Source organism: Electrona antarctica (assembly GCF_951216825.1).
Source record: "Electrona antarctica genome assembly, chromosome: 9".
Taxonomy (NCBI): domain Eukaryota; kingdom Metazoa; phylum Chordata; class Actinopteri; order Myctophiformes; family Myctophidae; genus Electrona; species Electrona antarctica.
The window spans coordinates 24,281,962-24,295,169 of NC_136790.1; the positions used below are offsets into that span (position 1 = coordinate 24,281,962).

A 13,208-nucleotide genomic window follows, 5' to 3' on the forward strand; every position below is an offset into this window, starting at 1 on the left:
TGGTGGGATATTGGACAGTACGTGGTGGGATATTGGACAGTACGTGGTGGGATATTGGACAGTGTGATGGGATGAAGGACAGTACGTGGTGGGATATTGGACAGTACGTGGTGGGATATTGGACAGTATGTGGTGGGATATTGTACAGTACGTGGTGGGATATTGGACAGTACGTGGTGGGATATTGGACAGTACGTGGTGGGATATTGGACAGTACGTGGTGGGATATTGGACAGTGTGATGGGATATTGGACAGTACGTGGTGGGATATTGGACAGTGTGGTGGGATATTGGACAGTACGTGGTGGGATATTGGACAGTGTGATGGGATGAAGGACAGTACGTGGTGGGATGAAGGACAGGGTTCACTGAGTTTCTGGGCTGATATTGGAAGAGCAGTCTAGGAAACGAGGATTTCCTGCAGCTCATCTAATAGCAACTTCACTCACTTCCCCCCTCTGTTGGCCAGGCAGTAACTAGTAAAATGATGAAAGCTGTGGACAGAGAAGACACAACATAATAGACCAGCTCAGAATGTTTGCAAACAAACGTGTAGGGTGATATTTGCAGGTAGAATGTCCATATATGTATATGTTTGTCTTTATAGCTTAAATGGCTGCATTGTAGGCCTATATGCATATAATGGCTATACGATGGCTTCCATTTTCGCGTTGCAACTTCTCAAGAATAGAAAGCCTTTATATATTGTATCTTCTATTATAGCTTGGATTCCCTATTGATGATGTCACTGGTGGACGGGTTTCTGAACTGCCCACAGCCCTCCTATTAGACACAGACTGAGTAGGAAAAGAATTGTGCTATTTTATCATAAACATTAGTGAGGACCAATTATATGAAGATACTATAGGTTGAAAAGTGGTGAAGTGGTCCTTTAACAGTGTGGGAGAGAGCAAGGCAGCGAGTGACGAGAGAGACGGGGCAAGAGAGAGAGAGGGGGGGGGGGGGGCTGGAGGCCCGTTTCAATTGAAACTGATGAAACATAGCAAAGGCCTCCTATGAGTCTCGTGTAGCCAGACAACTATTCACAATCTCCGAATGTAGCGAATGTAGAGTCTGGAACTACACCTCCTGAAATCCGAGTAAGGAAGCTGCCATTTCCGTTCACAAAAATAATATATTTTGAAATATCTTTACATTTTATTGCACACTGATGATTGTTTGACGCGCATGCACGCAGTACAACCTGTATGGTGCATGACAGCCATCCCATCATGCGTAATACCAAAGTTTCTCTCAAAAGAACTCCTTTTAAAAAGCACAGATTTGGAAGCATAACAAAATCATAGTCAAGGATGAATGATGCAGTATTTCCCTTTATAACATTATTGTTTTCTGTTTCTGTTTCTGATTAATCTGAAGAAAAAAAGCTCTCATTGAAGAAAAGCTTTGGTGTCCTGATTTCAGATTTCTGTTTTCAATAGATCTCTATCTGACACATTATATCACGTAACGTGTGTGTGTGTGTGTGTGTGTGTGTGTGTGTGTGTGTGTGTGTGTGTGTGTGTGTGTGTGTGTGTGTGTGTGTGTGTGTGTGTGTGTGTGTGTGTGTGTGTGTGTGTGTGTGTGTGTGTGTGTGTGTGTGTGTGTGTGTCTGGCTGCCAGGAGCCACATTGCACACAGCTGGTGGCGCGGCTGCAGTGTCTCGCCTCTGTGGAGTGTATTCTTAGCTCCCTAAAACCCAATAAGTGAAATAAGATTAGACAACGTGCACGCACACGCACAGCATGCACACTCATGCACGCACACGCACACTCATGCACGCACACACACACACACACACACACACACACACACACACACACACACACACACACACACACGCACACACACACACACACACACACATGCTCGCACACACGTCACACGTCACACACGTCACACACACACACACACACACACACACACACACACACACACACACACACACACACACACACACACACACACACACACACACACAGACGCACACACACTTTCTTATACTGCACATATATCTTTCTCTCTCATACACACAGAAAGAGAGAATGGAGATGAGAGAAGGGGAGAGGGGGGAAGAGAGAGAGAGAGAGGGGGGGGGTACTCTGATATAGGCCTACTTGTGCTGCATGGGTGCCGGGTGGAGTGTGTTCTGTGAACTATAAGCTATAGGATGTCCGTTTCCTGGTGGAGTGTGTTCTGTGAACTATACGCTATAGGATGTCCGTTGTCCGTAAATTGATACGGCTCTCATTGCCACGGTCGGTCAGATAATGGACAAATGAACAAGATTGGCATTTACCGCCGTGCAAAAACATTTTACTGGCCTGATCAGGAGAGTCACGTTAATAGATATCATTATAGTTGTTCTCCATGGTATTACATCACTCCCATTTCCAATGTTGCCTGCCTCATCCTATTACACCTCTGTAACATGTTCATCAATCAGCAGGCCATCACTGACATTTTGTCATATTATTAGGATTTGCTATGCCCTAAAATGCTGACATTTCAGCCAAGCTTTAAATAGCCTGTTGACCGCAGAATATTTGGTTGAGTGTGACAGGGGAGCATGCAGGTTCTGCCAAGAAGAAGTGTGTGCAGAGAGAGAGAGAGAGAGAGAGAGAGAGAGAGAGAGAGAGAGAGAGAGAGAGAGAGAGAGAGAGCGTGTGTGTGTGTGTGTGTGTGTGTGTGTGTGTGTGTGTGTCTTGGTGGTGGTGGTGGTGGTGGTGGGGGGGGGGGGTAGTGGGCATTAGTGAATGGCCGTGCTATTGCATCCTCCCGGGAGACCTCTAAAACACACACAAACACACACGCGCGCGCGCGCACGTAGACTGACTACCTTCCCGACGCACTGAACCCGCCTTCATCCCCAAAAAACTCACTCCCATCTCACTCCCGTACCTCTCAATAGCGTCGCGCCGCCCCTCAAGCAGTCAGTACTCAGTATACACACACACACACACTCTGTCCTCTGTCATACAGACAGGAGTCTAACGCACCGAGACACCGTGGCGTGGAGTGGACCCCGTGCGTATTTACGCGAATGTGTGTATCAGTGGGAGCGGAGTCAGCGGACGTGGCGGACCCAAATCATAAACACAGCCTGAATGGACCGGGGCGGCGTTCCCGCAGCAGATAGCCCGTCAGAGCCGTCACCTGAGGGAGAGACATAAAATCCGAGTTCATGTATTTCATTGCCACTCCAAGTGCGCCCGGTGCTGTTACGCGAAAACGAAGTATATGCAGAAGAGGAAGAAGGTTCCCGATTCAGTTTGACTGAAGTTCGCCACCGTGGCTGACAGTTTCGATCCTATTTTAGCAGCATCCCTCTTTCTTTCCCCCCCTCTTCCTACTGTGAGCGTGGAGAGGCTGGTGGGGACGAACGAGACGAGCCGTGAAGCTGCGCGTTTCTCTCTGCCCACCTCTCCGGTGGATGTTCGCTTGGTGGATGTGTGACGATGGATTAAAAAAGCTGCCCTGCTCTGGACCCCTAACGTTGCCTCTGGGACGCTGCGAGAGACTGCCGACTCCATTCACCCCCAGGATTATTTCTGTCAACTCTCACCGAGCTGTCGCTCCTCTCCTTCCCCGGTACAGCACTCGACATGACCGCGGAATATGTTTTACGGTGCCTCCTGATGCTCTGCCTGGCGCTCTTCTCGGCCAACGCCAGTAACTGGTTGTAAGTCCCACTCTGTTCACTTCACTAACTCCCCTGCTCTCTCCTCCGCCGCCTACATCCATAGATCCACGTGTTGTTGTCTTCACTTCAGTCAGACAGACACGACCTTCCTCCTCCAGTCTCCGACCTCATCTTCTCTGAATCCCTCAACATCGCTCTCTTTCTGTATCGGCAACAGGTCGCAGCTCAGTGGTCCCACCTAATTATGCCCATCCTCTTATACATGCTACACTGGAACAATTAGGCATACACCTCAGTTATAGCCTATACTGTGTATTTGTATACAAGTTGTAATAACTTATACAAACACACATCATTCCACACAGACTTCAATTAGCCACGCTGTGCTGAGGCTAGACATACTTTTTATTTATTTATTTATTTATTTATTTATTGTCTTTCTAGTTCAGATAATTGGTCTCACCTGCAGGTCGAGAACCATAGGCTTATCATTAGGCTGTTATTTGTTAATGAGGTGTTGAGGTGAGTTGAGTTTTGCCCTGAAAGAACAATTAGTGGACGAGACCATTCAGAATTGTGTCAGTTCAGGTTATAACACATGCCCAGAATAGAAGGCCAGATAGATATTGTTGTATATATGCTACTGCAAAGCCACCTCTTTTCAGGGGCCGGTCGGGTTGGTCGCATGTGCGTGCCTGCTATAGTGGGAGGAGGTATGGGTTTGTACATTCCTAGTTATTTAACTTATTCTGCTGCCATTTTCACTTCTATAGTTTGAAATCATTTTAAGCTTAAAGTGGTTATGTCAAGGACCCATAACTCTGAGAGTAAAAACCAAAAATATGGTTCCAACTGAGAGTTATAGCTATACAGACCGAGGGTCCATTTCGACCCCCCCCCCCCCCCCCCCCCCCCAATTGATCGAAATTGTAATTGAAAATTGCCCCCCACGACTTTCACATAAACTGCAAAACAGTAGGCATATACGATTATGCAATGCAAGCAGGAAGCCTATTACCTATGACTTTCCATCTTGCGAGTTGCGACATCACCATATTTGCTCCGTGCATGCACTCCAGGTGGCCTGAAGGACTTGTGTGTCATATGATATTCGTCAGAATCAGTGACAAATTAAAGCTTGCCCAAATAATAATCGTGAACTCTGTGTCATGCACGGCTCAGGTGTTTCTGCGAGGAGGAGCGAGAAGGCGTGGTGACACAACATGTGCGGGCACGTTGCCTATAGCTAGCTGCTATAGTCTGTTGAATGGGATTATTTGGTTGGGATAAATGTCTACAGGAGTTCTCAACATGTGGCTCCTCTTTCTTAGCCCGCTGGCCGCTTCTCCAGGTAGGAGGGGGGGGGGGGGGGGGGGGTAGACATATAGAAGAGCATGGTTTTATGCAATAAATCGTTTTGAAGGCCTACTAAAAACATGTTGACATATAGCCTACCTAGGCTATATGGCAAACATAATAGTGGAAGACGTATGACGGCACGCAGTATTTCAAGTTTGGCGAGAACATTCAGACTTTTCAGAGACCCTGGCGTGCAGGTTTTTATAGCCTACTTGTTATTTCTTCCTCTCTGTGTGGCTTATCCCTGTGAGCGTGCACTTTTGTCTAGCCTTATAACAAACGATCACAATCATCACGTCTACGTCACATTTTTAATTGTCAATCATATTTACAGAAGACACACAACTCAGTCTCAGTCCCTAGCCTATACATATTGTTGATGGTCTGTTTTGGGTCAATTTTATTTGGGTGACTCCCTGCCCTGGTGAATTATCTCCCGACAATGACCGTGCACCCAGCCAGATATTATCCCTTACATAATAGCCTAATAATAATAGGCCTAATCATCATCATCATCATAAGTAGGTTAATTAGAAGGATAAGAGGAAAATAAGGAGACGGCTTATGGTGATAGTTAATGAGGTTATGATGAATGCTTATTTTTATATTTTGTAAAATAATGGGATGTCCAATTAATCCAACGACCTATGCTGTCAGCCAGCGGGTAATTTACGTGATTTAATAATGTGTGTGATTTGAATACTTTTATGAACTGAACTGAAAGGAAACAAAAGCTAAAAAAAAAAAAAAAAAAAAAAGGAGGGGGGGGGGAATAGCACGCTGCGTAAAATGATGTTTTCCAGCCTGGTCGGATATTGCTTTTACGTGTCCATCGTGTCAGCGCCTTCCTCCCGTGCTCCTCCTCTCCTCGCAGTCAGTGCATGCATGTGGTGCACCTGCATGTGATTGTGTGCGTGCCTGCAGCTCCATTTCCCGAGCAGCTCCACGACTGGCTGGCTGCATGCATGGTGCGCGCGGCGTGCGTGCTTTCATGCATGGAGTGCTGTGCTATGGGCATATATGAGCGAGGGAGACAGTCAGTAATGAGTTATGGAGGAATGGGTCTATTATTTCAAAATACAAATACGCAGCTGGGCTGGCAGAATAGCACATGAATCCTCGTGAAGCAGTCTCATTTCAAGTTAAAACAGATGTGCGACATTTGTGACCGAAAATAGCAGATAGGGCCAGAGAGAGATGTAAGCTTGTATAGGCCTATATAGCCTACAAGCTTACATCTCATGATGAGCTCCTCTTGCTCGCAACAAGGATATAAATCATGCTTTATTCAGTAGCCTAATTGTTCATTTGAGCTCCTCTAAAGCAAAGGGATTACATCTGGCATCCTTCAAAGAAAAAAAAAGTCAGACAGAAGACAGCAGTGCATCTGACCTGATTCTTGCAGCTTTGTGGCATGTTGATTTATGTATTTAGAACTATATAAGCCCTGGGGAAAGTATAGGCTAGAATATGCTCATTTTATTTAAGTTGATGGCTCATCGCCTTTGAGATGTTGAGATGTTGAGTAACTGTTATTTTGAACCATCCATGCTGTTTTCAAAGAACAAGCAGCTACTGACAAGCTACTTCCCTTTGTAAATCACCTGCCACAGTGCTGTACAGTGTCCGGCCCATCTATACTTTGACCAATTTTGTCTTTCAGAATAATATAAATTATAACATATACCCTTTTCATATCAAGGCACATTATTTTGTCGGTATTTGAGCCACATGCAGACCACATTTGATGAGATTTTGCCTCTCAGAACCAAAACTAAAGAATTTTGTTATTGTTTGATAAGATTTTGTCCACAATGTCCACAATGTAGCTGGGTACCCACCTGGAATCTTCCCAGTGGTCCGGGGACTCGTGGTCCCCGGACCACTGGTTGAAAACCACTACTATAGACCTATAAAACCACCATCCACTCCATCACCGTGTGTGTGTGTGTGTGTGTGTGTGTGTGTGTGTGTGTGTGTGGTGTGTGTGTGTGTGTGTGTGTGTGTGTGTGTGTGTGTGTGTGTGTGCGTGCATGCGTGCGTGCGTGCGTGCGTGCGTGCGTGCGTGCGTGCGTGCGTGCGTGCGTGCGAATGCTCCAACATAAACGCAATCAAGCAATGCCATTTGCATTTCTTTTGAGGCATTTCATTGACATTCTTATTGCTATAGTGACTTCAGTTCAGAGCAAGACGCCATGGGCTAATAGCGCCGAGGTGCTAAAGAGATAGCAGCTGATGGGTAACCAGAGCCAGCCGAGACCTTGGCATGGCACTGCACTCTGGCGCCTCACACACATGTGCACGCTCATGGGCGACACACCTATCACCAACACACTAGCCTCGGAAGCCCAGACGTTTTTATTTCAAGGAAGAACCAACACACAATAAATCCCTGCTGTGGTGTCATGTTATATTTCCAGTAAGCGCATTTGCTCAGGTACTGTTACTGAAGTACAAGTCAATGTACCACACTGTTTACTGTCGAGTGTTTCCATTTACTGAGACTCCACAGTGGCAAATATTGTGCTTTAGTTACAAGCGAGTTTGTAGATTTAGATTATTATTACAAAACATACATGAACCACTTGAGGCACTATTGTATACTTCAGCTACCCTATTTGCAGATAGCTCAAGAAGAAAATAGTGAAATGGGCCATTTATAATGAGTACTTTCACATTGGTATAATATTGATGGCTATACTTTTTTTTAAGATATTTTTGGGGGCTTTTTCCCTTTATTGATAGATTATAAATGTTTGACAGGAAAGGGGGAGAGTGATGGGGGGGAAGACACGCAGCAAAGGTCGTCGGGATCGGGACTCGAACCCGTGACACACTGTCAGGCGTTGTTGGGGCCCTGAGCCCCAACAACGTATGGGGTTTAGTGGCAGCAACATTGGGGACAGGTTTATCAACCAGCACAGTTCAGGATGGAGAGACAACTGGGATGGATGGAGTCATTGAGAGAGAGAGAGAGAGAGAGAGAGAGAGAGAGAGAGAGAGAGAGAGAGAGAGAGATACATCACGTAAGAAACCCTAACACAAGGATTGTAAATAATTGGTCACCCAACAACAATACTTTTCAATACTCACCTCATGGAGACTTAAATTCATGGATATTTTTTGTTCTTGTCGCATTCCCAAGCCAATACTTTGATGACCGTCAGCAGTGGTTCCCTATGGAGACACAAAGAGTCTCCTTTGTGTCTCCATATAGGGAACCACTGCTGGTATTGCTGAAATATGTCCCAGGGCCCACTTGAAAATGTGACTTACCCTGGTAAAAAACAACAACAAGTGGGTATATTATTACACTCTCTGGGTCAAATCAACACTGAGGATTTTACTGTTGTGGAATGAGTTTGAACGTATACAGTGTGTTGGACCTATACCAAACATGCCCCACACACACACACACACACACACACACACACACACACACACACACACACACACACACACACACACACACACACACACACACACACACACACACACACACACACACACACACACACACACACACACACACACACACACACACACACACACACACACGCCACGGTTTCTATACTGCTCTGGGGCCACGACTCTAACACCAGGCAGGAGGTTAATTTCACGGCTTTTATTGCCTCTTTTCCCAAATGTGTGTGTGTGTGTGTGTATATGTGTTTGTGTGTGTGCGTGTGCCCACGCGTGTGTCTGGGTATATTTATATGCTGCTGGCTCCACTAGAGCTCATTTCCCCCTAAAAATAACACACTCTGCCAACACCACAACCCTCTTTCTCTCACATGCGCTCACACACACGCACACATACACATGTACATACATACATGCTTGCACACGCACGCACGCACGCACGCACGCACACACACAAACACACACACACTTCCCAGAGTAGCAAAAACCTCTGACTGCACAATAATTGTGATAATTATTCTCATTTAGTCATCATCTCTCCAAGCAGGGACACATTCATTGGATTCCTTTCATTTTCACCCCTCCATCACATCCCCTTTCTCTCTTATACAGCCGCTTGTCAATTTCTGAAATAATTCCAGATTCTAACCCTCGCATCCACTCGTCTCTATATCTTTCAGTCTTTCCATCAAGTGCTCCCTTTTTCCCTTTCAGGCCCAAGTCATATACTTCGTCGTAAGGCAGCATCGCCGCTCACCCATAATAACAGACCTAAAAACTCACAAACGTGCCAAATCCACGTTGGATGGCGTTGACGCATCCACGGCGCCTTGTTGTGAGCTTGTAGGTTGACTATTTTCGGCATGCGACGCCATCGTGCAACGGAGTATGAATTAGGCATCACTCTGTCCCCCACCACCTTCCCCCGTCCCTGCCTACCTTTTACTTTGTATGTGTGTAATTGAATACATGACAGTGAGGCTATTTAAAGCATTATGGCTCTCTATTAGATCCACCTAGTCCCTTACACAATGGCCCCCGCCCCAGGGTCATACTGCCAACAATGTCGGCAGAGTTTTCTTCTTTTTTTTTTTCATCCATTGTCAGGTATTGGAATTCTTCATCCTATTACGTTAGTTCGTCCGGAAGGCAAGATTAACCACATGAAACCTAGCATCGCTATTCTGGGGTGAAAATTCCGCGAAACCAAAAGATTTACAAGCTGACAATAATATCCATCAGCTATCTTTGGCAAGAGATTTGGCGTAGAGGGAAACAAAGGAGCAGACCAAGTATTGACCTCTGGGGAACACCAAAGTATATACTGTATACATACATTTTTTGATGATTTGAACATGGTGGACCCTATTGGAAACAAGTGTAATGCTTAATTGGGTCGTCCACTCACAGTTAACAGCCTTTGTATTGAGTTTGTGCTTGAAATGTACTGTAATTCTGCAAACTGTTAATAAATTCTTCAATCAATCAATCAAAAACACATGTGTTGACCTATACCTGATCAGTAAATGGGATTTGTTTTCCCTCTGCATTTCTTTTCAAATTTTAACCTCAGAGAAATGCTTTTGTTTTTCTCTCAAATGCAACATCCACTATAAAACAGCAATACTTTTAGATAAGAATTATTATGGCCAAATTAAAGCAAATGAATGAGAATGACACTGAGAAATACATCTGTGCATTATTGACTGTATTCATAAACCGTAAGTCAGTGTGTCACTGAGTTGAAGACTAATAATAACAATAATAACTAGAAAAAGTGCCCTTCTGGGCACAGGTCTCCACCAGGAGGATAGGACTGTGTGAGATGTAATATAGTAATATAAACATGTTTGCCTTTGATGGCAATTGGATGACTTGAGGCATTTTGTTCCAAAAATGTGTTTTGCAAAAATCAACCTGTTGGTGGCGCTATAACAGGCCAATGTGAAAAGGGTGGGATATATTCCTCAGCCTAGTAAGAACATGTGTGAAAGATTTCACGTAAATTGCATGCTGCGTTCAGGATTTGAGGCTTTTGTTCAAAACGGGGCAATCTTGCAAACTGTGAAAGCCAATTATAGCCAATTAGGATGGAATATGAAATATCGTACAGATCCGACTTGAGCACATGACCATAGAGATACTGTGTAACGATTTGTGAGATTTTTGGACAGAATCTGGAGGAGTAATATCAAAAAATGTGTTTTACAAAAGTCGGCCTCCTGGTGGCGCTATAAAAGGCAGATGCGGAAAATGTAGGTCAAAGGTTTGTCCTTGGCCTCTAGGGAGTGTGCATGCAACGTTTCACGCAGATCGGTGCAGTTTTAGGTAAAAAATGTGAAAAGCTGCCTCATGGTGGCGCTATAACAGGCCGTTCTGGAAAATGCGGGGCAGAGGTTCATCGTTGGCATCCAGGGAGTGTGTGTGCAAAGTTTGGCATCGACCAGGTTAACGGTGCCGGAGATTAGCTGGTAACAGACGGACGGAAGGACGGACGGACACACACACACACGGACGGACGGACACACACACACACACACGGACGGAGTGCAAAACATACTCTCTCCCCATGCCTTCGGCCTGTGGAGACAATAAAACTTTATTTTTATAGCACCTTTCATGACATGAAATGCAGCTCAAAGTGCTTTACAGAGCAATGGAGAAAAAATGAAAAGGAAAGCAACGTATAAAACATTAAAATAATAGCAGTAATGCAATACAGTGAGGGCATGAATGACAAGGAATTTAAAAGAAGAGTGTAGAAGTAGGTCTTGAGCTGTGCTTTAAAAATGTCTAAGAGGCTGTCTGTCGAAGGTATAGTGGGAGTTTGTTCCACGCCGTCGGCCCGTAGAAGCAGAAAGCTGCTTCACCGTGTTTTTTAGTTGCCATTTTTTAGGCACATCGAGCAGGCCAGCAGTGGAAAACCTGAGGGGGCGGTTTGGGACATATTTAGGCAGGCTGTCATGTAGGTATAGGAAGGTGCGAGACCATTGAGAGCTTTATAAACAAGTAAAATAATTTTAAAATCAATCCTAAAAACAACCGGAAGCCAATGCAGTGAAGCTAAAACTGGAGTAATATGTTCTCTCATCTTAGTTAGGAATTAGACCAGAAATTAGACTTTGCCTGCATGTTAAGTACTTTAGTCCAGCTTTCAGGCTGCTAACATTAAGTAACACAACGCTGTGGGTTGTGTTGGTTTGGAGTCTGAGGGCTTCAGCACCCATAAACGGAGTCAGAGGCTTACAGTAGGGTCAACAGGTTCAGTTTGCCAGTGAGTTTGGGTCAGCACTGCAGCTGCACATTCATTTCTCTGCACCTTTCCGCTCTCATTTCTCTGCACCTTTCCGCTCTTATACATTATTTTAATCAATTCCTCATTTTATCTCTCTGCTAACCCACTATAATCTTTTACCTTACCCTGTGGTTCTCAAAGTGGAGTCCGGTGACCCCCCCAGGGGTCCCTGAGGGGATTCCAGGGGGTCCCCGGCAAAGTGAGTTAATATAGCATCAAAATCACTTTAACCCTTTACATCGGCTATATATAGCCAATCTACAAGCTACAATGCGTCCCTGGCACAAGATCTTTTAAGATAGGGGCCTGTGGCCAAATGCATAGTAATTTGGGGGTCCATGGCATGAAAAGGTTAGAGAACTACTGCAATTAAAATGTCTGATAAAATGTTGGTATCATCTTATGATACGACTAACGCACTGACAACATCACCTGGTTGAATGTTTCTCTTTGTCGTGGTCATACTTGAGTTAGACTTTTTTTATGTTTGATAATGACACAATTTAACAACGTAATTTAAAACAAAACTTGTGTTAACCACATTAACCCTGGCCATTAAAACATAAAACATCTACAAGCTCACTGTAGTTATTTTCGCTATCCGTTGTGGTAACATGCAGGATTGGTGAGACATCAGGGCACTATTTTGTCCAAAATGTTAAAAAATAAAATAATTTGATAAATATAGACATTTTTGAAAAGAATGATATATATAGGCCTACTGTATATAGGGCTTTAAAAATGTCCCCCTACAAATCGAAACCCTGGCCCGGCTGGCCGCACTAGATTCCATGGGATATTGCAGGTTCATGCCTCAGTCTCTGTTCTCCTTTTCGTCCTCTCTCCCCTAAACTAAATTCAGCATCAGCAACAGTGTCATGTCAGTATTGCACAATGTTCTGTCCAGTCTGTCTTGCATGCACAATTTCTATAGCATTTGACTAAACTTGATGTCGTCATGGTTCCAATTCCAAATGTGTGAGGTGCCGTAAAATCTGAGTGTCACTAAAATGACCCTAATAGGTCCACCGTCCATCAGAGTTAAATTATCATGAATTTGACTGTACCTTATTTGTGCTTCACAGTTCACACAATGATGATTAGGAGGACCCTTCAGTGTGTATAATGTCATACTGTGTGCATGTTGTGAACATGTCGAATAAAGCTTGATGTTCATACGTCAAGCTGTCAAGCAAGAATCTGTATTGTATACTGTACAAGCTTAAAAAAAGAAAAAAATATATCACTCTTGCAGATTCACTGGAATCTCTGTTACTGTTGCTGTGCACCTGGAGACTATGATTATTAATCATGACCAGGCCAGCTCCATTCCAAACGTAGACAAAGAGAGGAATGGCAAGATAAACTGATATGGTCGACACAGTAGGCCTATGGCATTGCGGAGGGGACAATTTCTCCTTTGTTGTGTTGAGAATAAATTAACTCGTCATTACATTAAGTTGTTTTCTCATCACAGCAAGATAAAAT

General features: G+C 44.4%; 1 protein-coding gene across 1 annotated transcript in view; it reads left to right on the forward strand.

Annotated features, from left to right (window-relative positions):
- The first annotated feature begins 3,000 nt into the window (after nt 1-3,000).
- wnt4 (wingless-type MMTV integration site family, member 4) overlaps nt 3,001-13,208 on the forward strand; it is a 23,512-nt gene continuing 13,304 nt past the window's right edge. The window contains exon 1 of the mRNA XM_079509374.1: nt 3,001-3,682. Coding sequence (XP_079365500.1) covers nt 3,606-3,682 — 77 coding nt within the window. The 5' untranslated portion in view covers nt 3,001-3,605. The remainder of the gene's footprint in view (nt 3,683-13,208) is intronic.